We start from the raw sequence: 25,889 nt of genomic DNA on the forward strand, positions 1-25,889 counted from the left end.
AGAGTGTGTGGAAGTAGAACAGCCAGAAAGGGACAATAGGCATTTGTGGTTTTACTTTACATCTCTCTCTGTCTTGCTCAATCCCCGACCCCCCCCACGCTCCTGCTTTTCCTTCTTTTCCTTCCTATCCACCCCCCCCCCCCCCACACACACACACAATAGCAACCTGATTTTCCATGGGGAATCACCTCCTTCCCACTCTTAGTTCATTTGGTTTGGTGTTAATCACACTAACTCTGCCTCCAGGGATAGGCATTTGAGAACACCAAATCTCCTTGGCCAAATCAAAGCTTGTTGAGATGCAAAGCTGGATTTTTTGAAAGGAAAGCATTCATTATTGTTTATGCTGGACTTGGAGCTGTGAGGATGTAAGCCTGGAGCTTTTAGCAACTGTCTTGCCACCTGGAGAACTAGGCCTGCGGGAGAATGGAGTCAAAGTACAGGGAAGCAAAGGTGAGAAACAGGAAAAAACCACAACCTCTGGGATCGGCTGTGCTATACCCAGAGCTACCTGGTAAATTTTTCAGTTGTGTCAACCAGTGAATTCCTTTCTCTAAGCCTATTTGAAATGTTTTCTTTCCTTACTTTTTTTCCTTCCTCTCTCTCTCCCTTTCACTGAAAGAACCCTAAATATCATTAAAAAGTGTCTGTATACTCATGCATTTCCTGGAGCTAAAGATGACATAAATTTGGTTAAAAGAGAACTTAAAATACTATTTACAAACAAACAAACCCTCTTTTTTTTTAAGATTTTATTTTTTTAAAAGATTTTATTTATTCATGAGAGAGAGAGAGAAAGAGAGAGAGAGAGAGAGAGAGAGAGGCAGAGACACAGGAGGGAGAAGCAGGCTCCATGAAGGGAGCCGGATGTGGGACTCCATCCCGGGACTCCAGGATCACGCCCTGGGCTGAAGGCAGGCGCTAAACCGCTGAGCCACCCAGGGATCCCCAAGATTTTATTTTTAAAATACAGCCAACACGGGGCTTGAATTCACAACCCTGGGATCAAGAGACACACACTCCACCAACTGAGCCAGCCAGGCGCCCCAGCCCTCTTTTATTATTACTGCACACAAGGCAGTAACCACAGCATTTAGTTTTAAACTCCTATGATGCAGTGTTTTAGTTATGTTAAAGCTCTTAATGAAATTGATCCTAGGGCACTACCTGTACTTTGTCTATTATAGCAACTTTGGAAGTATATTTAAAAGATGTTATATTATCACTGAAACTCACAAATGTTCATTTAATAAATACCCATGGTGGACACTGCTCAAAGCATTTGTTGCTTCTTTCCTAGCAGGCAAATATTTTCTTTATGAAATTCTATGATCTCACAGGAAAATGATCTTTTAATATCACATCCCAGCTTCCAATCTTCAGGACTTGGTTTATATTTAGTGGACTAATCATCGACATTGCTTGTTTGTGGACGGTCTAGTTCTAGCTTACTATGATGAGGTCTCTTTTTCACATGATTTAATTTTCAAGGAGATGGCTGCTTTGTCACATAAGGTTGATAATCTGAAGATTTTCAAAAGGTTGAACAGTGATTTCTTTAGATTATAAATAATGTTATTTGAGTTTTTTTGCAGTTAATTTTCCATTTAGCTTTGAAAAAAATCAAAATTTTATAGTTGAAAAGGACTATAGAGCTATTTCAGCCCCATGCTCTCATTTTGGGGTGAGGAAACACAGTTACAGAGAAACATAAAATGTAAATAGATAAAATGTTTAAGAATTTGAACTGCCTTTCGCAACCACAGGGTGGGAAGAAGTGGAGCTCCTGGGTTATTCGTACTTTTATTCTCTCATCTCTTCTCTCAAGTCTATTTCCATGGGTACACACCAGGATTCATAGGTAATTTTAGAATTGCACAGTTCTTCCTCTTAATTTGTTTGTATTTTATTTATTTTTATCAATGTTTTCATTTGTTTACTATTGAACTTTCCAGAGTCAGTGACAGCGACCATATAAAATGTCAATTTTATTATTGCTCCATTAGTAACATGAATAAAAAGGATAATGCCACACATCTTTCTGGCAGAGGGGGAAGGGACAATGAAACCCCAGCAACATATTTCAACAAGGGAGCAAGAACATTTGGTGAGAAGTGCTCCCATTGCCTCCTCCCATCTTTTTTTTAACCTCTTTGACTCTCAAGAAGGAATGTGTACATAGGCTCAGTGAGCTGTGTTTACCTGGCCCCCAGTTCACTCAGACTGGCCCAAACAGTCGCCCAGGCAAAGGCCCACCATGCCTGAGCACTAGAGAGTGTTTATTCAGTAGTAGTGCTGTGCATATATATAGGATTTTAATACAAACCTTCTAAGTGAACTCAAGAACAGGAGACAAGACAGCATTTTACTAGTAGGAGAAGCTTCTCAGAGAATCAATCTGCCCATCACTATTAGTAGTTCTCAGAACTTCCTGTGATAATAGCAACAATATTGTCAGTGACTGAAAGTCTGTTTTCATAAAAGAGAACCACTTCTGAAGTTTTAAAAACTATTTTTTAACACGTGAAATTACATACAATACAAAATACTTGTTTTACAACTTAAAATCTTTACAGTTATGGGTACAGTTACAGTAATGCAAGTAATATTAGTGCGTTCACTTAGAGCAAGGTTATTTATCTTCATTGGGCTTAACACAAAGCCAAGAATGACTTATTTGCCTAAACTGCTTTCTAGCCTTTGAATAAAAAAAAAAGAAAAAGAAAAAGGACTTCTACCTCCTGTATAATATATCAGAATGATAAACAATGCCAACAATTAAGTAGTCCAGTATCTCTATAAATGGGAGATTGGATTCCAATAGCTTTTATGTTGTAAATCTTAAAGTTTTGGCTACATTCTATAGCCAAACTTATTTGCCTAAACTGCTTTCTAGCCTTTGAATAAAAAAAAAAGAAAAAGAAAAAGGACTTCTACCTCCTGTATAATATGTCAGAATGATAAACAATGCCAACAATTAAGTAGTCCAGTATCTCTATAAATGGGAGATTGGATTCCAATAGCTTTTATGTTGTAAATCTTAAAGTTTTGGCTACATTCTGTCTATCAAATTGTCATTATCTCAGCTTTCAAGAAAATTATGTCATCTTTGGTAACAGGCTGCCCCAAAACAGAAACTATAGACTACACCATTTTTTCCCAAAGAATCCTGTATTTTAATGAATAGCTGAATAAATAGACATTAATTATGAAATTCACATTAAGATAGAAGAAAATCCAAACATTCTGATTGCTTTATCTCTTAAATTTGATAGCTACTACAAAACATACTATTTATGTTAGGATAAAAATAAGCTGAATCACAAGAGTGTAACTAGGAAGTGCTGGCAAATATATACAGTAACATGAAGGAGTCATAAAATAAAAGTGTTTATATGTACATTTTTTTTCCTTTTTTGCATGGAGAAACACTGTTTTATAAAATGGGAAAACACACAGTAGACCACATGCAACAATAACCAATACAATGTGCACAGCAGTATAATCAAATAAGACACAAGAACTATGGGTTTAAAAAATAATTTGGGAGTGGAAAAAAAATTGAAACCTGGAATGCTTTCTTATTGAGGTTTCAGAATATAAATTTGTCTAACAAGCCTCTTGATAGTTTTCAAAAGTTCCCACTTGACCTCTTACGGTGTAAGTGTAGAGCTAAAAATAAACCATCATATTATACAAAACTTTGTATATTAGCATACAAAAGGTAACAGTTTACTTTTTGTATAAAATATAACCTTTTGATAGTATATTTATTTCACATATGTATAAATATAACCCAAAGAATATGTTTTAAGTCTTTCTACCAAAATATTCTTTACAAAAGTTTACAAAACAAGTAATTTATTCATATTTACAACCTAGCACAGGAAAGATTCTGGGCCAGTGACGTTGGTATTATGTAAAAGAAAGAGAGTGCTTCTAGACGTTTTAAAGATTGAGAGGGCTTTGCAGAACTCTCAAAATATCATCTTTTTAGAACAGACATTTAAAGAGTTCTTAAAGAAGTTCAGTTAAATTACATTTGATAATTGAATCTGTGGGCATACAACTAAAAAGGCTGAAGATAACCTAGGTTCTTCCGTAATGAGGAAAATGATAGTGATGCTTTGTATCCCTTCCAAATCAGCACACGTCCTCCCCATTTTACAGCTGATCTGTGTGTGGGCACTGCGGTGATGTGACTCAAGGGAAACTCTTTCTTTGATACAGTGCTCAGCCCTGAAGGCGAGAAGCTGATATGCAGTGTCCATCTAGAATGTGCTAAAGATATATCACATCAGGGAGCAAAGAATGAATCCATTGCTACTGGAATAGATCACGTTCTATTTAGCTGATTACCCAAATATGCCCCAGTTGGGACAGATTGTTTTCTCTCTCAATTATGCTTTCCTTCAAACCCTATGAAACAGATTTGTACCCAACCATACCCACCATTTCTTGTCCTGATCTTCTGTTTCTTATCTCCAATCCAAACAAGATACCTTTTTTTACCTCAGTTTTCTTACAAGTCAATCTCTGGCCATCAAGGGAAGCAGGGAAGACAAGGCTCTACTTCACTCAGCATGGGAACTAACCAGCAGGCATCACTGCAATAAGCAACACCCCAAGTTATTTGTGCCTCGATAAATCTCCCTCGTAGCAACGTCCAGTGGGATGTTTTCTTTTTTAAATAGTAAAATCTGATGTGGACAAGTATGCCCTAATATTTCAGTATGATTAGGACAATTTGTGATTGTATCTAAGACTTGGAAATGGATTCAGAAACTGGTTGTGGAAGCCCAAATAAAATTGGATAGCTCTGCTATCTTGTTTCCTCACTAGACACAGCATGTTGCTAAAGTATGGCATATGGGGGAAAACTGACAAAGTGAGAGGTGAATCTGGGGGAGAAATTCTATGATCCACTGGATGTCTCTAGTTTCTCTGGCTTTCCTCTACTTAGGAGACTGTTTGGTTCCTCCAAACAAACTTACAACATTTCAGCTTACCCTGGAAGTTTCAGTAAAACTAAATGAAAAGATAGAGTGGGAAGATAAAAACCACAGTTATTTCTGTTAGAGCAAATTCAGGAATTTGTTGCTTGTTGTTTGGAATTAGTGCCTCCGGATGACATGGGGTTTAACAAGCTACAATCTCTATCACTTTTCTCTCAGGGAGGAAAGGAGCTTGGGAAGCCTATTTTACATAACTAATTACACATCAACATCAGTTCTGTTTGGGTAAACTGGATACTGTGTCCTGGAGTTTAGATGGGGGAAAAGTGATCCCAATATTTTACTTTCAGGTTTGAGATTTAAAACAAGCATGTGAACCAAGCACTACAGTTTTCTGCTTCCACATTTAAGCCAAGGCATCTTCACGCTGTCCAACTAAAAGTCAAGAGTTTGGCCTTTCCAGGGTCCTTGTAAAATACTGCTTTTTAGTGCGTGGAGTTTGTTAACTGTCTCCCTGTTCTTCTTTAGGAATTGTTTCCCAAGATTTCATCAAGATTGATGTCTTTCATCCAGTCATCGTTACCAGGCTCTGTCTTCAATAAAGAATCAATGAAATCAGCGTCACTATTGAGGGCAGGGCCCATGTTATCAGTTTGCTGGTTGAGAAAGTCAAAAGCTAAGTCACTGCCATGGTCAGTTCCTTGAAAAGCCCTGGAACTTTGGTTGGGTGAAGGAAAATTGCTCGAGGTCAGGGATGGCGGCTGGCTCATGCCTGTCCTCGACTGGCTCAACCCTGTTCCTGACTGGTTCAAATTAGGCAACATTTGTGTGCTTAGCTGATTGGGTCTGAGATTTAGACTTCTGAGTGGACCCATGGTTTGTTCATTTAATGTCTGGCTCATTTGGTTCATGGGTCTCATTTGCACTGCTGGTGTTAACTGATTAGAGGGAGCCACTGCCCTCTGGGGAAACTGCTGGCTGCCTACTGCCTGTTGCAGTGACTGGTTTGGAGTATAGGCTGCAGGTGTACCTGTGGGGAAGCGGACTGCCGTGGACTTCAGAGCTTCCTGTTGTTTGGTGGTTGCTTCTTGAGAGGCCCAGTTTGGTGCTGTTGTGCTGGATGTGATCATCACATTTGCTGTTCTCTGTGCTGGCACAGAGCTTGCCATGCTATGGGTTAAATTTGGTCTTAATTGTTGTGAATTGCTAACAGGTCCTGCTCCAAAAGTGGCCACACTATTATTATTACTTGCTCCTAAGGTAGGGGGCCGTGGCATCAGAGGGTTGTTTTGATTTGCTATCAGTTGGTTTGGGTTTCTCTGTTGGGTCAACTGGTTGACTCCTGAAGTGACGCTGTATGTACCAGGTTGGCTGCAAGGCAGATTTCCATACATCCCCATATTCTGAACTGCTGTGGGTAATGATGGTACTCTTGTCCCATGGGAAGTAGACAGGAGGCTGGAGTTCGGGGTCAAAATGGTATGTGTGGAAACTGGGTTTGCCAAAGCCTGATTGGAGTTTAAACTTACTGTTGATGAGCCACCTAAGAAAAAGAAGATATTTATATTAGTTTACAGCCATAGGTTATCTCCTCTTTTAGAGCAATTTGCAATAACTTATCAGTTCTGAAGCTGTTTGCAGGTGTAAGAACAAATAAAGAGAAATAATCATCACAGCATTTTATATAAAAGAAGTAAGACAGCTTCTGGAAAGAAGTATCATCTAGGTCAACCCTTAGTCAAGAGTCTACATGTCATAGAAAGAAGGCTACAATAAAATGGATCTAGTTTTTAGGTTTTACTTTCTTTCTCTTCTGGAGTCATGATAGTTAATCTTTCTTTTTTAAAAAAGATTTTATTTATTTATTCATAAGAGACACAGAGAGAGGCAGAGACACAGGCAGAGGGAGAAGCAGGCTCCATGCAGGGAGCCTGATGCAGGACTTGATCCCAGGACTCTGGAATCATGACCTGAGCCAAAGGCAGATGCTCAACCACTGACCCACCCAGGTGCCCCTCTTTCTTTCATTTTGAATTACCTTTACTCTGTTTCAAGACTGAAGACTACAATTTTGATGAACCAGCTGTCGTGAAATCCATGCTACTGGTTACCCCGTGTCCAAATAAAAAAGTGTGGATGAATCCTATACATGGCTACTAGATTAATATTCCAAACCTATGGCCTTGAAAATCATGTCCAGTTATTCATCCGCATCACCCCTATTCAAGGGGCTTCCATGCGTGGCCCCCAAAGGTCTGAAGGGTAAATTCCCATCTCTTTAAACATCTGGAACTCAAAGTGTCCATGCTCCAGTGATGATTTCTATGTGGAAAACCCTCTACTCCAAGAGGTTTAGTTACTATTGCATCGTTACCATGAGCCACATTTATTCATGCTATTTCCCTATCATATGATGCCCTTCTTAACTGGCCAAGCCCTACTTTTTCTTCAAAGCCCAGGCCAAGGTCTAAGCCCCTCACTGAGCTTTGCCTGATATTCCAGACTGCTCTTTCCAGCAGGATTTGCTCTTTGATGTTTTCATTTAGCACTTTGCTTTTGTATTGGGAAATCCATGGAACCTCAAAGTGGAACCATCAATCATAGGCTGCCAAATAGGGAGGCTCACCATATCAAATAGCAATTAATCAGCACGTTAAAATCTTCCTGATTTGGGCAGGTGAAAGTCATCATGGGAAGACATCTTGAGAAGCAAAATGGAATACCAGAAAGATAAAAATAAGCGTCCAGTAGATTAATAAGTTCCATAGGGGAAAACATTTTTGCTTCATTTGTTCACTGTCGTATTCTCTTAGTGGATGGTGCAAAGTAGGCATTCAATTAATATCGAATGAATGAGTAAATTAGATACGTAAATATATAATTTGGAAAAAGGTCTTCTTTCAAAGTACTCTCCCTGCACAGATACAGGGAATCTCAGAGAATCAGAAGTACTAAGAAACAAGAATTAGACACACATAGAAACATCAGAACAGCTCTGCATGAGAAGAACATGGCTGTAGTTGTAGCCCTAGGGAACCCCCCCTGGCTTGGGGAGAGCTAGCATGGCACACAGCCTGATAGACTGAAATCCTTGCTATCTGTTTTTAAATGCCTTCCACTACATACCCATAGAAGGCAAGAACAGTCTCTTGTATCTCCTTGTATGTCCAGACTGAGCACAGACCCCTGCACCAGTAGGGTAGTAAGAGTTTGATAAAGAGGGATCAGAGTCACACAGGAGCTGCTTGAATGGTAGGGAATTGACACACAGCTGATGATGGTAAGCAACACCATCTTGGGATCTAAAGGTTTCACCATAAGGGAATGGACACTATGAAACAGCTACGAGAAAAAATTTAGAGGTTTTAAAAAGTCATTCGCTCTAGGTACCCTCTGTTTTGACAATATGCCCTGAGTAGGTTTATGAAGAGAGCAAATAGTTTTAAACAACCACAGTAGAGAGAATTTCCATAAAGATCATGGATATCTATCAGTTCATATTTGAACATTCCTAATAGGTGGTAAAAATTGTACCATGTGCTTTTCATACATCATTCCTGATATTAACATCTGGACAAGGTGATCATTACTGCACTGAGATTAAAGTAAAAAATGATAAAAAAAAGTTTGTGCTGTGCTTGTTGCTTATTTCATCCTCAGAAGACATGGGAAGTATGATGCTCTCGAGTAGTGGCTCTTACCCACTTGGGGCAGCAATTGGTTGCCAAGGATCCCTCCCTTAAGAAGATCCCCATTTGCACTGTGAAAGTGGCTTGCCAGTGCCTATGAAGTAGCCATCCTCCCTGTCTGCCTTAGAAATGGGCCCCTGATTTTGCAACAATGTGCCCAGCTGAAAAATCACATTTCCCAAACTTCCTCAGTGATAGAGGGGTCCACATGAATAAATTCCAGCTAAAGGTAGAAGTTATTAGGTGTGAGTCTAAGAAATCTATTTTTTAAAAAAGACTTTAGGTATTTGAGAGAGAGAGGGCTCACAAGCAGGGGGAGCAGCAGAGGGAGAGGGAGAAGCAGGTTCCCTGCTGAGCTGGGAGCCTGATGCGGGTCTTAATTTGTCTCTTATGAGCCCAAAAGTGGTGACAAGAGGATTGGGCTTAATGCAAATTCCAAGAGGGAGGAATGTCTGGGATCATGACCTGTGATCATGACCTGAGCTGAAGGCAGATGCTTTACCAATCGAGCCACCCAGGCGCCCCTCAAGAAACCTATTTTGAAAAGAGATTCTGACTCATTTGGGAAGACATTCTCCTTTTCCCCTCTTTTGCCATTCTATCTGGAATACTGATGTGAAGGATGGCAGTGTGGTGGTCACAAGGCAACCTTTAGGGTGGAAGGTGCATGTTAAAGAAGGTGGAGCAGAAAGACAAAAGAAGCCTGGATCCCTGACAACACAGTACAGCCATAACATCAGCCTGAGACTGCTATCCTTGAGATTCTTTTCTATGAGTGGGAAAGAAAAGCCCAAACATCCACTGTGAATTTTGTATAATATTTCAAAGGGCTCCTAGCCTCCCCTAAACCTACTGATAGGCCATGGTGCAAGAACCATGTTCCAAATGAACCTCCACCTTGTCTTTCAGCCACGTTGAGGACAGAATCAAATAGAGAATCCAATTTTCGGCCTGAGACAAACTAATCTTAGAGAGTGGAATGTATACATCCCATTCCTAATTTTATTGGCGAGAGGCAGTCCAGTACATTTGAAAGAGTTTAAATACATTAGAACAACATAGTTATAGCTAAGCACAACAGGACCAGAAAATATTTTAAAAACAGGAATAGGGATCCCTGGGTGGCGCAGCGGTTTGGCGCCTGCCTTTGGCCCAGGGCGCGATCCTGGAGATCCAGGATCGAATCCCACGTCAGGCTCCCGGTGCATGGAGCCTGCTTCTCCCTCTGCCTGTGTCTCTGCCTCTCTCTCACTGTATTCCTATCATAAATAAATTTAAAAAAATAAAAATAAAAACAGGAATACTCCTAGCCCTTCCTTTTTTTAGAGGCTCTTCTGTATGGCTTTGTGGATGGATGAAGGTAACAGATAAATCAGGGAGAACTTGGAAAAATAGAGGATAAACTTAATTTACATGAGAAAGTGCAGAAAGGTACTAAACAGAAGGCAGGGACAGTCTAGGTTAGGTCTGGGAGAAGTTCCTTTAGGGTTCAGAGAGTAGAGTAGAGATTTTAGAGGTAATGCCTACTACCCATGTAATGTTGAGTGACCTACTAAAAAGCTTTACTTTGGATCTTAAATGCAGTCAACCTGTGAGTTTTTGAGAGACTTCATAAAGATGTCATTTGCTTTCCAATGATATCTTGGTGTCAGGACTATCTGTCTCTTATAAGCCCAAAAGTGGAGACAAGAAGATTGGGCTTAATGCAAATTCCAAGAGGGAAGAATGTCTGCTTACCTTACATGATTTGAGTCAGGATACCTTGCTGAGAGAAGAATGGTCAAACTAAGAAGTTAGAAAAAATTTAAACTCTCTTGAGCTCTCAGAGGTAATTTGGAGGGCAGTAAAATATGTGAATGTGAATAGAGAGAGGACAAGAATCAGCAAGAAAGGACTAAAACACTCAACTTCAGTCTTGATCTGAAAGTTAAATGGGAACTAGTGCAAGATTTAAGAAAGATGTGACATTTCCATATGAGTCAGGGAGAGGAGGAAATGTTAAAAACTGAAGTTTTTTTCTTCTGCAGTTATGATTTTTACTGATTTTTAAGAACACTCACCAGAATACTGAGCAGCAGTCGGCTGCATACTGCCCGCGCTTCTTCTTTGGTCTTTGTAATCTGGGGGTGGCCTTGTCAAATGTCTATTTATCTGATCCTGTGGAGCTATTTTCTCCTGGAAAACACAAATGAAAACATATTAAGTGGCATGCTCACTTACCCACTTGTAAACATTTATAGACTGTCATTTTAAAAAGACGGTGAGAACAATTTTATAGCAATAGTTGCAAATCATGGACTTTATTTACTATACTAGTCTTACTTCAGAGACCGGTCTTTTCAATTTCAATGAATTTCCTGCCTGGAAGTATAATTTTTACCACTCTTTAACTCTCAGCATGTGTTTTGAGTCTAGGAGCTAATCTCATTTTATTTTGCAATTAGATTTCAGTGAGAGCTAAATTCCTGTGATTTTTTTTTAAGATTTTATTTATTTATTCATGAGAGACACACAGAGAGAGAGAGAGAGAGAGAGAGAGGCAGAGACACAGGCAGAGGGAGAAGCAGACTCCATGCAGGGAGCCTGACGTGGGACTAGATCCTGGGTCTACAGGATCATGTCCTGGGCTGAAGGTAGCACTAAACTGCTGAGCCACCCGGGCTGCTCCAATTCCTGTGATTTCTGAGATGGTGTTTCTAGTTCTATTTTGCAGCACACCTGATATGCTTTGGTACCTATGATTTAATTCTGGTCCCACAGAGTGTGGAAGGAATAGGAGTAGCGTTGCCAAAGAAAATACAGGACACTTGGGAATTCTGTATTTTTATTTGTTAAATCTGGTAACCCTACCTAGGAGGAGATATCAGGAGATAACCTATCAGGGACTGGTAGGGGCATTATATGCATATTACCTCATTTTCCCCATCTCAAACAACCCGTGACGATAGGTGTGATTATTCCTACTTAATAGATGAAGAAATAGAAGCTTCCTTAGGCCAAGTAACTCGCCAAAGAACAGAGTGGTGGAACAGAAACGAATCCTAAGTCAAAGACTCTGGCTCTTTCCCTGCCACACAATACAACACTTGCTTTTTTGTTTCTCTGTGCCCCATTCCCAAAGCACAGAAGTCTCCCAGGCCTCCTTCTTTTCTTCCTTCTGGAATCAGCCACCTTTAGTCCTCTAGAGTAAGCCAGTTTGGGATCTAAAAGAGGAAATAGGTACTTTCTTTTTATATTGTCAATGCCTTTAGCCAAAGGTCGCCAGGAACACACATACTGGGTTTATTACTCATTGAAGTAAAGGAGACATCATGGAGGACCACGGGGTATCTCAGTACTATAGCATTAGAAAGAACCTATCATAGGATTTGGGTGCTGATTGGGTGATAAAGGGAGGGTCCAAGGAAGCAAGATTGTTCCTTGATTGTTCCAGATTGTAAGCTGTCAAAGTGAGGTTGATTCCATCATTGAGTCAAGCAGTAGCTGTTGCTCATTTAGCAAAAGGGAGGCTTGGTATTTTGTGGGTTACAGAGTGACCTTGTATCTGTATTTATTTATTTTTTTTAATTTTTTAATTTAATTTAATTTATTTATGATAGGCACACAGTGAGAGAGAGAGAGAGAGGCAGAGACACAGGCAGAGGCAGAACCAGGCTCCATGCACCGGAAGCCCGATGTGGGACTCGATCCCGGGTCCCCAGGATCGCGCCCTGGGCCAAAGGCAGGCGCTAAACCGCTGCACCACCCAGGGATCCCTGTATCTGTATTTAGATAAAATTATGAAGTGGCTTTATTTTGTCTCATTTTATCATGGTCTCAGAGTAATCCCATCTGAAGTTGGTATTCTATAAGATTGTTTATGTCTGACAAAAACCAAATGGCCTGGCTGTGAGTGTCCAATCAGTTCTGGAAGTTAAGGACTACTTTTTTATTTCTCAGTATGGGTCAGGAAGTTTTTAGAATTGCTTTACTGCAACTTTGTATGCACCCCAAAGCAACCTCCATTTTCAAAGATAAACATAACTGACACAGGTAGACAGAGAACAATATAATTCTAGAAAAGTCAATAAATAGAAAACTTTGTAAAGATAGATGGATAAATTAGATGGATGTCAAATGTGCACTGGCTACCTCAGATCCCACTTAAATCATGTATTTCTCAATTTCCTGAGCTTTCTAACTTGAACAAATCTACTATGAAGAAAAAAAATGCCCTTAAAACAACAAACCAAGTTCAAATTCTTGTTTCTAAGAAAAAAAAAAATTGAAAAACTCGCAGGGGTTTTGGGCCATCAAGTAATTCATGTAAAACACAATTTTGATGAGCTAAGTGTAAATGAATCAGAAACATATGGATTACATTTCTTTTAAATATGGGTTGACAAATTAAGGAAAAAAGTGGTTGGTGAAAGTCTTTATGGTTTTGCCCAAACCCTAAATGTTTCAGAAACAGCTTGAGATGTTCCATGAACCCAAATGTGGTGATGTTCAACCATTCCTGTTGTAAACTATTGTGCAAGCTGACAGTTTTGATTTTTTTGCCAAGCACGGGACCTTCTGAATTCTTCTCTTTTTCAAAAACATCTATCATTTTTTCTTATGTAACTAGGTGTTTCTGCTGTTTATATATACATATATATATATACTTTAAAATTTTGTTTATTTATTCACGAGAGACAGAGAGAGAGAGGCAGAAACCCAGGCAGAGGGAGAAGTAGGCTCCCTCCAGGGAGCCCGATGTGGGAGTCAAACCCGGAACTCCAGGATCACGCCCTGAGCCAAAGACAGACGCTCAACCTCTGAGCCACCCAGGCATCCCTCTGCTGTTTATATTGCAGAAAACAGGGTTTGTGAATATGTGCGTGTGTGTGTGTGTGTCTCTCTCTCTCTCTTCACACACACGCACACACAGAAGACAGCATCAGGCCCTTGGTTCCTGATTAAAGACTAGATCTCAAATCTGAACTTATTTTTATATATATTTAATCTACTTACTGACTTTATTTCCCTGAAGGCTAAATTAGGTTGTCCAAAGAGTTAACAATACATCTCTAGAAACTTTAGTTTCTTGAACTACTTTTTCACAGATGAATTACATTCAATGGCCTTGCCTATGGACTATCATGGAACTGCCATGCTGTCACTTGAGTCTGAGGAATAGCAAAGACCAGACTCCAACATGGAAAGCAGATTGCTCCCATTCCCATTCTATGCAAGAGGATGACACTCCCATTCTGTGTAAGTGTAATCTCACAGGCCATCCCTGAGACTACTGTGCAACCTGAAATTTAACTTATCAGCTAATGTTATATGATCTTGGACCCAATAATTCAACCCGATCACTTGGACCTGAAAACCTATAATAGAAGTAATCTCTGGGGGATCCCTGGGTGGCGCAGCGGTTTGGCGCCTGCCTTTGGCCCAGGGCGCAATCCTGGAGACCCGGGATCGAATCCCACATCGGGCTTCCGGTGCATGGAGCCTGCTTCTCCCTCTGCCTATGTCTCTGCCTCTCTCTCTCTCTCTCTCTCTCTGTGTGACTATCATAAAAAAATAAAAATTAAAAAAAAAAAAAAAAGGAAGTAATCTCTGGGACGCCTGGGTGGCTCAGTGGTTGAGCGTCTGCCTTTGGCTCAAGGTGTGACCCTGGGGTCCTGGGATCGAGTCCCACATCGGGCTTCGTGCATGGAGCCTGCTTCTCCCTCTGCCTGTGTCTCTGCCCCTCTCTCTCTCTCTGTCTCTCATGAATAAATAAATAAAATATTTAAAAAAAAAGAAGTAATCTCTGTTGACTGACCTGTCCTGCTTCAGTTTTGCCATCTCAAAATGTGAACTGTAGATACTTCTAGGATCTTCCTAGTACTCCAATTGTAAGGACTAATCCTTTACCTCTGTGAAAGCTTGGCATGGTGCCTGGCACACAGAAGGTGCACAAAATGTGTTGGTTATTATGATGCCCACAGTGTTACATACTACTCATCTCCTGTTGTGCTTCATTGGTGGGAGTAAGGATAACGCACTTTCATGAGAAAATGTCTCTATTTAGGCGCCTTTCTGGCCTTGCCAACTGACTGGAAATGACTACAAAGCATATGCTAATGTAAAGCCATATCAAAGACTGTTTCTTCCTGGATATGCTAAAAAGCACAGGCACTCTCAATGGTGTCCAAACAAAGAGAAATGTGAATGGTTTATAAAAATCACAAAAACAGCAATTCCCTTCTCATTCACCTCTCACAGCTTATGCCACTGCCCTTTGCACCTGTCCCAGTGGTGACTCAACTGGGGCCCAATGAGAGTTAGGCCACTGCCAGGACTCGACCCTCCTGGCAGGTTTCCTTGCCTTTTAATCAGAACTGAAAAATCCAGAAATTCAACCTCTGCATGTTATAATTCAGCACACTAGAAGTACTGATGGGAATAATGAGAGTGTGCCGAATCTTGGATTGTATGTTTTTCTCTCCTACTGCCCTTGTTTCTGAGCTATTTGGTTGGCGAAGATCAAAAGAAGAGGGGATTGGTGGGACAGCTAGAGTTTTCATAACTTACACATAACTTTTAGAAGAAATTGGTTGTGTCACTTTGTGATCCTGTTAGTGGCACTCCTCCACCTATACCTTAGGGCAGTACTCCAGGTCACCCGTAAATTTGTTGCTTTCTATTCCTTATTCATTTCTCACTATTTTTCACCTGCTCTAGACTCCAAAGTTATTCCATTTGTCATTCCTTAAAAATAATGATTATGTTACTATTTACACTTTTCATTGTGTATCAAATATTTCAGAATATAATCTCAAACCCACAAACAAATATACCTCTGGGCTATAACTTTTGTTGTCTTACCCCTCTTCACCTGGAATGGAGGACCTTACTTACTCTATCCGTCAGAATCCTACAGTGTTCAAGGTCAAAGTCAAAGTCAAATTTTACCTCTTCTGGGAGACTCTTTAATCTCCCCGGGCTGATTTTATCTTTCTTCCATTACATTTTCCCTTACTGTGTTCATACTTTGTTGTAATGCAAATCTGAGTCTGGTGTTTCCTTGTTTAAAATCCTTTAAGTCCTCTCCATCGGTTTTTAAGACGATGTAATTTATCAAGCTCTATCCACTGGCCTCTCCTCTCTGGCCTCCTTGCCTATTACTTCCTTATCCTCTACCTCCATATACTACATCATATGTAGTGTACGTTACTGTCTCTGAGTCTTTGAATCTGCTGGTTCTTCTGGCCTGAACACCCGCCTCCTCTCTCCCCCATCACATTTCAGATCTTCAGTAGACATAACTTCCTCTCTGAGACCATTTCTAGCATTTAATCACATGCCTTACAATTGCCTATTTATTTGACATCCCTGTGAGCTCTGAGCTCCTTAAGGACAGAGACTGGGTCTATCTTATTTATAGCTGTTTTCTCACTGATTTGTTTTCTATAAATCAGTTAATATTTACTGAATGAATTATAGCACTTATCACAGCCTAGATTTCAGACTTTTATGTCAAAGCTCTTTAAGCACCAAAATTTTTAAATTTGTTTTTCACATTTTTGGGTACCTTGCCTCTATGGAACCTCAACCTGGAGATGACTAACTCTGCCCCCACCCTTTTTTTCATTTGGGCCAAATCATCTGAAGGGAGAGAATGAAACTTGGAGAGGAGGCTTCGTGTTTGGAGGCAGGAAGTGCTTGGACCAGGGCCTGAGTGTATGTCCCAGGACATGGACGAGAGAGCAGATGAACAGTGAGGCAGGGCTGATGCCTGAGTCCTGCTGCTGAAATAACCACCTTTCCTTTCTTTTCTTTTCTTTTTTTTTAATTTTTATTTATTTATGATAGTCATACAGAGAGAGAGAGAGAGAGGCAGAGACACAGGCAGAGGGAGAAGCAGGCTCCATGCACCGGGAGCCTGATGTGGGATTCGATCCCGGGTCTCCAGGATCACACCCCGGGCCAAAGGCAGGCGCCAAACCGCTGCGCCACCCAGGGATCCCCCACCTTTCCTTTCTTTAAGATCATTTAACTATGGCCAAAGCTGGAACTATCTCTTCAATGTTCTTTACAAACATCCCTCATTCTGAGATGCTTTATTTTGGAATGCCAAATCTTAAGTTTTGAAACTCCATGCTGGCTTTATACAACTGTTGTTGAAATTCCTTTTATCTCTAAAGTCAGTTTAGATTCCAGCTGATTTAAGTTCTGTCCACTATTTCTGCCCATCAGGGCTGCAGCACAAAAATGTCTCCTTTTGCCTTATTCAAATGCCTATGTTGGTGGTTCTTAACATTCCTGGGCTGGGCAGGGCCAGGTAGGTGGGGTGCCATGCATTCCAACTGTCCAGCAGCTGGTAAATCAAGTAGGTGGTTGTTTTGTTTTGTTTTGTTTTCCTGCAGTGCTTTAACTTAGGTATACAATTAGCTTCACTTCCAGCCAAGACACTCTTGTTGCTATCACCTCAGTAGGCATGGATCAAAGGGCAGTGAACAGAAAGGGGAAATAATGAATTCCCACTGGTAGGCCAATAGGAACATGCAGTAGAAATGAGGAGAAAGTTTTACCGCATCAACCAGCATCTGCTGCTGGAGGAGAAGGTGTTGCTTCTGCTCCATGATCTGCCTCTGTAGAGTCTGTTTCTTTCCCATCAACTGCTGATTCAACAGTGATTGCTGGGAGTTCATGTAACCACTTCCGGTGTTTGGATTTGAGCAGGGGTTGGGACTTGGACTGGGGCCTGTGTTCTGGCCTACCACAGAGTGTTGATCCTAAAGAAGAGAAGGGGGTGGGGTGGGGGGAAGCTACTGTGAATTAAAAGAAGAAAAATGTAGCACAAAGATCATAAGCTTAGATTCCAAACATTTTTTCATCTTGTTAAGATCAAACATGGTTAAATGGGTTGAAGATCAGAGAATTGCTTTTTAAATGTAGGAGGAATAAATGCACATTACAGCAACCAAAGCAGCTGGGTTAATGACATTAGGGCACTGGAAAAGCTCCCATATGACTCTGATGGTGGAACCTCCACATTCCAGAAGGTGTTGATGGAACCTCAAAGAAAACGACCACAAAAACATATGGCAAACCTCTCAATTGCTCAGGAACAAACACATCATAAAGTAACAAGTTCTTCCTTTTCCTTAAAGTTAGCACATATCATTGCTGATCCTGCAACAAAAATTATGTTTCAGTGCATATGTTTATAAGTTGAATAACAACTTTGGTCAGAAGGGGCCCAGCTTTCAGTGATAAGTCGGGAAGGCCTGTGAGTTTCTGTTTTGGAAACTTGGAAGGGACTTCACTTTTCAGAGACTTGTTAGTTTTGCTCTCTGGTCAGTAAGTCAGGAATTCCAATCTATCTATCAATCAGCAAAAGAACACCAAACCAACAATGATAAAGTATTGATAAAAAACTCAACATTGTATATTAGTAATATTGGGTATCAGTGAATTGCCATTATAACTCCAAGGCTCTACCAATTTTAAGGCACTGACATGTCAGGACCTTGTAGAGAAGAAAGCTTAAACCTAGCAAAATGTTTTCATGAGTTCCCAATGATGTATTTAGGCTTGTACACTGCTGGATTTACAAGAAAATTCTAGCTGTACACATTGTTGGGGATACAAGAACTCTTCCCACCTTGAAGAATGTATCTAATTAAGGAAGAAATCACATGCTTACGTAGAAAAATAGAAGAAAATACAGAATCAAGTCTTAGATATGATACAAGTACAAAGTCAAAGGTTCCTCTTTGATGATATTCACTGGGGAAACCGATGCTCTGGACTTGCTCCAGAAATTCTGAGACTATAGACTGGGTCCCTGGTCAGGTAATTCTACTACTACTACCAAATCTACTCATTGGTTCAGGGTATGCTCTTTGAGAAACATTGCATTATGGAAGCAATAAAATCCATTCTCCATCTGGACTGTGTGAAATTACCAGAGATTAAAAAGATAAGGCAACACTTATGATGCCTCATAAGCAGTCATACATACTCTATTTGTGAAAAGTCTCTTCCCTTTTATCTCATTTTGTTTTCTTTAGCTATCGCTTCTCGGCCTTTTGGCTAAGATCAAGTGTTGTTTTCTTTAGCTAGCTACTAAACTAAAAAAAAAAAAAAAAAAAAAAAAAAAAATGCTACCAGTCCACAGCCTGGAGAAACAGGAAGTATGGCCTTGTGTCTGTAGTCTCTGGGGCTACAGAGCTCACCAAATACCTCAAAAGCAAAGGGATACAAAATAATCCTAAAGATGCCCAGGCACTGAGCCTTATTACAGGCCAGGCACTGTCCTCAACGTGTCACATGATTTACCACATTGAATCCTCCCAACGAAATGATGAGCGACAACTAGTAGTATCATCTGAAATTTGCAGATGAGAAACCTGAACTCAGACATCACCCAGATGGAAGACTGGAAGCCAGGTCTGCCTGACTCCAGAATTCTATTTCTCAATCACCATACCTATTGTCTCTCAGCTAAGATGAGAAGTGTTGAGGGAAAAAGATGCTTCTACTTTGGGGCTGTGCAAACCCACCTGCCCATGGAGCACGTGTGGATTGAGCACATTCTGCAGAGATGAGTACCCTCCAACAGGCATGTGGAAGGGAGTGTGTTGGGGAGAAGGGCAGGCTGTAGGGTCTGGGAGGGGGGCGGTCCTCCTCACCAGTTAACTAAAAATAACGGGAGCTCTGAGGCAGGCACATCCTCCATGTGGCTTTAAATAGCCATTCTCCAACACTTCTGCACGCAATGCCCAGTCAGTTCTCTCCAAGTTAAATCCATCTTGGTTCTTGGAGAAGAAAGTTCACCCCTACATGTCCTACAAGCCACTAGAGATGTGGGCATGGTCACACAGTATGCAAGATCATGAGCTCTGCAGATAAGCCTGCTTTAAGTCGTATCCCAGTTTCTGCACTTATTAGCTGTGTGATCTCAGAGAAGTTAATTTACCTCTATGAGCCTCAGTATCCTTATCTGTAAAATGGGCACCAGAACTGACTCCATGAGGTCCCTGTGAGAATGAGAGGAAATAATACAATGCCAATAATACTAAGCACAGAAGTAGCACTTAATAAGGACAGCTGCTCATAATTGTTAGAGTTATTTCAACACACAGGAGCAAGAGTCTGTTTTGTTTGTTTACTGGGAAGTAAGGGAGATAGGCCTTCCAGATTGCACAAAGCTGTTCTGTGTGGACTCTATCAGAAATGCAGAGGTTTCCGTTACATTGTGGAGAGTGAGCTACTGATGGGCCCAGAGAATGATCTTCATCCTCCTACCTGGAGATGTTGGAAGAGGAGCGGAGAGCCATTCTCTGATGGAAAGTCCTTTGGAGGATGCTGCTTTCATCCAGGGTTAGAGGCTTGGTTCAGGGCCCTAAGACTTTGTTTTTTTCTGTGCTTGCTTTTATTTCTTAATATCCGATTATTTATTAATAGAGCAGACAATATGCATTGACTAAGTATTACACCTTAATTTCTTCATTTGTAAAGTAGAAGTAATTACATTAATGACAAAAATTAAATCAGATGAAATTTAGAGCAGTTCTAGGCACTCTGTAGGTACTTGATTAAATTTTAGCAATTAGTATTTTTCTTATTTCTTTATTATTTTGTAAATGGCAGAGATACCATTGTTTGTGGCAGCCCTGATGGCCCGGTGGTTTGGCGCCACCTTTGGCCCCAGGTGTGATCCTGAAGACCCGGGATTAGGTCCCATGTCAGGCTCCCTACATGGAGCCTGCTTCTCCCTCTGCCTGTGTCTCTGCCTGTCTCTCTCTCTCTCTGTGTGTCTGTCATGATTAAATAAATACAATCTTAAAAAAAAATTTTTTTTTTTTGTGAAGATGCTTACACTATAAGTGTACCTGGATCATAGATGTGGCATGTTTTGCTCCTATATTTTATTTTACCTTTTTTTTTAAAATTTTTATTTATTTATTTATGATAGTCACACAGAGAGAGAGAGAGAGAGAGGCAGAGACACAGGCAGAAGGAGAAGCAGGCTCCATGCACCGGGAGCCCAACGTGGGATTCGATCCCGGGTCTCCAGGATCGCACCCCGGGCCAAAGGCAGGCGCTAAAACGCTGTGCCACCCAGGGATCCCTTATTTTACCTTTTTAAAAAATTTTGCAACGTTAATGTAAGACTGATAGCAAAAACATGAAAACAGGACAAAAGCACACAATGAACACAGGAAGGGCAAAGCCAGTTTCATCTTGTGTGCCATCCTGGATAGGCAGGTAGAAGTACTGTGGTAAGAAGGGATCTGAGGAGGTACTCTGATATGATGAGTTTTGGATCTAGTTTTGGATCATAACTGTTGGATCCAGGAGAAGTTGTTGTTCTTCTTGTCCTGGCAGCATTTCAGGTCTGGAGGGTGGAGCTGGTGTTGGCCACACCACTGGTGCCACTGCTAATACCAGCTCTCCAAGCAGCACTCCTGTTGGCATGGTTGCCATTCAGAATGTACTGATGGTATCTGGCCCAGGAGCCAAGAGAATCCTAGCCCAGTGACTGCTAAAATCTCTGTCATCCTACCAGGTCAGAAGCTACACCCATATGTCATCCCAGCTCCAACCATCCAATCAGAGCTTCATCCTCAATGTTCATCTGGGCCCTCATCTTGGCCCTGGCATGTGCCTGAGCCATTTCCACATCTATTGCCTTGAAGGAATCATCCACAGCCTCCAATAAATGAGCCTTCCACTTCTGGGGGTCTCAGTCCTGATTCTGGGTGATGAATTTCAGCACGTTCATCTTGCTGGTCTTGTGAAGGGCTCACAGGCCCTAGAGGAATTCATAGTTGGGTGGGCTGCTACTGGGAATCTTCTTATTCCAGGTATCTCAGTGTGAGAGGATGATAAACATTTGCTTCCAGCCAGGCAGATCTGTTGTTGCACCACTGGCTCCAGGTGGCCCCTTTCCAGTCCCAGTGCTGTAGCCCAGTTCCTGCACAGGGTGGGGGATAGGGGTGGGCTGTCTTGGACCTTACCCATGCCTCAACTCCCAGGATTTCTGCCTCCAGGATTGAGGCCTACAAAGCCTTAGGCTGTTGGTCCTATCCAGAAGACATGTGGAGATGCAAGGTGGGACACGTGTAGGGTGTCTGTTCATAGGAAGGCCACACATTTTGTGCCTCTTGTCACAACAAACCCAGATTCCTCTTGGGTGTGTTATAAACAGAGGAGCCATTTCTTCAGGCTCCCTGCTCTGAGCACACCCCATGCTCCCATCATATTTTAAACACAAACTTTGCCCTCCAGTGGGCCACAGTCCCCACTATTTCTTATTTTATTTTATCTACCCATTTCCCTCATTTCTATTACTTGCCTGGTTCATGTAGGCATTTGAGATTAAGAACTCTGGCTTGGGGACACCTGGGTGGCTCAGCGGTTGAGCCTTTGACTCAGGGCATGATCCCGTGGTCCTGGGATGGAGTCTCACATCAGGCTCCCTGTATGGAGTCTGCTTCTCCCTCTGCCTCGGTCTCTGCCCCCCCACTCTCTCTGTCTGTCTTAAATAAATAAATAAATAAATAAATAAATAAATAAATAAATCTATCCTTAAAAATCCTTAAAAAAAGATCTCTGGCTTATAGTTGATCTAGGAGTCTCAGATACACACATCACATCCCCACGTACATCCTCACTCAAAGTTACTGCAGTAAATAGCATGCATAACAATTTCCATTAGGTGGTATGATATCTACTGGTGCTTTAAGATTAAAATCTAGATCTTCTGGAGTTCTGGGATCGAGTCCCACATCGAGCTCCCTGTGAGGAGCCTGCTTCTTCCTCTGCCTATGTCTCTGCCTCTGTCTGTGTCTCTCACGATAAATAAATAACATCTTTAAAAATAAAATAAAATAAATCCAGATCTTCTAATGCCTAATCTAGTGCATTAGTAATTAGTGCACCTGTGCATCCATCCGTCCATTAATGAAGTCAACAATTTTATTGAGTATCTATTATATGCTACGCAGTTTTCTATTTTCTGGAGATTAAAAAAATTATTTAGAAAGAAAAAATGAAGAGTAAGAGGTGGGCAGAGTGCTTAGCATTGGCAAAATTGGTGAACTTCAAAATAATTCCCAGGGAAATTTGGAAACCTAGCCTCCTCTAAAATTTATAAAAGATCTGCATACCAAGGGCAGCCCCAGTGGCGCAGCTGTTTAGCGCCGCCTGCAGCCCAGGCCGTGATCCTGGAGACCCGGGATCGAGTCCCCCACATCAGGCTCTCTGTGTGGTGCCTGCTTCTCCCTCTGCCTGTGTCTCTGCCTCACTCTCTCTGTCTGTCTCTATGAATAAATAAAATAAAATCTTTAAAAAATAAAAAAAATACAAAAAATAAACCTTAAAAAAAAAAAGATCTGCATACCAAGAAAATGTAACTCTCTTTCTCTCTCTAATCAAACAGATGGACTGTGCTAAATTTAGTTTCATTCCTTCACAATACCAAAGCATATAAATAAGAGATAAGCTCTCTTTTGGAATTTTGTACAGAGTTTTTAAGCCTTGTAGCTTCTGGCCAATGGGCTTTACCACATACTCTGCCATATACATTCTTTCATGTCAGGATTGAAGTAATAGTTGGCTGCTGCTACATTTTTTTTGCCCTTATGTTAGCAATGAAACTCGAAACACCTTCTTACACAGGCTTGCTGTCATTGCCAAGATGTTGTGTAAACCTTATTACATAAAATATTTTGAAAGAAAAATCTGCTCTGATGCGTTGGCTTTGATTTGCATATTCAGCCTCACTCTTTGCCTTCCATTCAGCCCATGGAGAACCTGGCCTAATAGAAATCAATCTCTTTCTATTTCAACACTCATTGTCTCCTAAGAGCTTGTGAAGACACAAGCTTAGGATGGCACATCCTAAGCCTGTAGATGAAAGAAAGTGTGTGTGTGTGTGTGTGTGTGTGTGTGTGTGTGTGATTGCAAATGAATTAGGTCATTTCTATCAATGCAGTCTTTTACATGACAGAAAACCCAATTTTCTAGAGAAACTAGAGTTAAAGGCTGATTTGGCAGCTAATAATAGCCATATGATTGGTTAAAATCATGAACTTTAATGATCTTTCATTTTATGTGTGTGTGTATTTTCTCTTTCTACCAATAAAATTACAGTATTTGATGCTAACCTACAAAATAGGCTTCTGATCCTATTCTCCTGGATTGATATAAATTTGCATTTAATATGCACTTACAGTTTTTCACATTTGTGTGTGTGTGTGTGTGTGTGTGTATGTATGAGAGTTTAAAGTCCTGTTATAGTATTAGTAGTTAAGCCACTGAGTTAGAGTAGTATGCCAGTGCTGAGATATGGTTAAAGCTTCTTGATCCTTCTTTTAATCCAGCACGGGATGGCCAGGCCAATGAAAGCATATCTGTATTCTTCTAATAAAGTTCTGCCAATAATTAAGCTATGTCTTTAGAATTACTACCTTCACTCTACCTGATTCAGTTATTCAACAAATATTTGTTGAGCATCTACTATGCATTATGCATTCTTCTAGGCCTTGGGGATCAGAGTCCATACAACCTATTGAAAAACCCTGCAGCTTGTCTGTACTTTGAAGTTTTCTATCTGGGATACTTACAGAAAATCTATCTTCCAGAATGGTCTCAAGGATGTTAGAAAATCATTGGTACATCATATATGTGATCACCAAACCTGTTTGCCAAAGACAAACATGCTCATGAGTAAATGGCAGTATGTAAGGTTGATTCACATTCACAGGAAGCTGGAAGCGTGTTTTAATGCATGGAAAACATGGTAAAGGAATGTGTTCCCAAATTTGTTATTTGTTGGCTTAGTATCTTATTCATGGATTTGTATGGGAAGCACTAACTCAGGAAGGAGGTAAACTATGTCTATAAGATCTGATAGAAAATTAAGGAGACACTTGAAATCTTGTAAATGGGCACCCTTTTCTTTAGGGGGCAAATTACTTCTTCCTGTTATTAACTCTATTTCTCTTAAAGCCAGGTTGAAGTCCTTTTGAAAAAATGTCCAAATTCTACAATTAGAAATAAATTCCACTATTCTAGCCCTAGGAGCTCATTCACCAAAGCCTCTTCTTTAAAATTCATGGATAAAAATTTAAAGAGACTATATTAAAAAAGTCTTGAGGGGCACCTGGTGGCTTAGTGGTTGAGCATCTGCCTTTGGCTCAGGCTGTGATCCGGGTCCTGGGATTGAGTCCCACATCAAGCTCCTTGCAGGCAGCCTGCTTCTCCCTCTGCCTATGTCTTTCTCTCTGTGTGTCTCTTATGAATAAATAAATAAAATAAATAAAATCTTAAAAAAAAAAAAAGTCTTGTAACTCTTAGTACTAAACATCAGAGGACAGGCCGGGCCACTGGGTCTTACTTTGCTAAAATGTCTATATATGCTACATCACACTTATATGTAAGAGATCTTTTAAAAAGATGTTAACTAATAAAAATGCTGTGATTACCTCTTTCTTTCATTTAGTGGAATGCAAAGGCTCTGTCAAGCAGGATTGATTTCAGCAAAAGGTAGAATAGGGTCCAATTAGACATGTCCTAAATCATCAAAGAAAAATATCCCTGGTTTCATTGAAGTATGTTGAAATATTAAGATTCATTGATGTTAGCCATTTTTACTGTTAAAATAGTTTTGTGGACTGGAAGTGTGACATAGTTTCACAAAGCAAGCAAAGTTATTAGGGGAGTATTGTTCTCTTAATATTAAAAAAAATAACACTCTTAAAAATATTTGTCTTCTTTTGGGCATCTGGGTAAAATAGCTCTCTGTTTTTCTTACTTTTGGAAGGGGGATATATAATGATCTTTTTCCCCTACAAAAAATGAAGTAATGTATGCTACTTGGGATCCATGAGAGAATTTTGGCGTGGGATGACTGCCCTTTCTTTTTCTTGGCTTCCAGAGCTAGGCATCTGCAATTTGCAAAACAAATTCAAGATAAAGTACCCAGCTGGGCAAGTTTGTACAGCAGATCTCATAAACTGGTTTGCTATTCAATCAATCTTTCTCCCTCCCCCCTGAGTTCTCTCTTTCCCTCTTCTTTCCCTGTCTCAATGAACTAACTGCTCAATTGTTCCTCTAGGCTATTCATCTTCTGAACTGTCTACTTATGAAGCCATTTATCTATCTCTGTGCCTGAGAAACAAGTTGCCTTAACTGCTGCAGAGTCTCCGCAAGCTGGCAGCCCCACTAAGTTATTCATTTGGGGCACAAACAGTGAGGTGGCTGTGTGTGGCTA

General features: G+C 40.6%; 1 protein-coding gene and 1 non-coding gene across 3 annotated transcripts in view; both read right to left on the reverse strand.

The window, feature by feature from the left end:
• Positions 1-1,975: 1,975 nt before the first annotated feature.
• Positions 1,976-25,889, reverse strand: part of MAML2 (mastermind like transcriptional coactivator 2) — a 343,681-nt gene continuing 319,767 nt past the window's right edge. Inside the window, exons 3-5 of one of the 2 annotated variants that reach the window (XM_072726219.1) lie at positions 17,194-17,397; positions 10,705-10,819; positions 1,976-6,498 (exon numbers count right to left, since the gene is read on the reverse strand). In XM_072726219.1, the coding sequence (XP_072582320.1) occupies positions 5,480-6,498; positions 10,705-10,819; positions 17,194-17,397 (1,338 nt within the window). In that variant the 3' untranslated portion in view covers positions 1,976-5,479. The remainder of the gene's footprint in view (positions 6,499-10,704; positions 10,820-17,193; positions 17,398-25,889) is intronic. The other variant, XM_072726220.1, reaches the window with a different exon arrangement.
• Positions 21,732-21,861, reverse strand: LOC112915918 (small nucleolar RNA SNORA11). The gene has a single exon (XR_003234204.1). It is a non-coding gene; the product is annotated as a small nucleolar RNA SNORA11 (small nucleolar RNA).

This window comes from Vulpes vulpes, chromosome 11 (assembly GCF_048418805.1).
Source record: "Vulpes vulpes isolate BD-2025 chromosome 11, VulVul3, whole genome shotgun sequence".
Classification (NCBI taxonomy): domain Eukaryota; kingdom Metazoa; phylum Chordata; class Mammalia; order Carnivora; family Canidae; genus Vulpes; species Vulpes vulpes.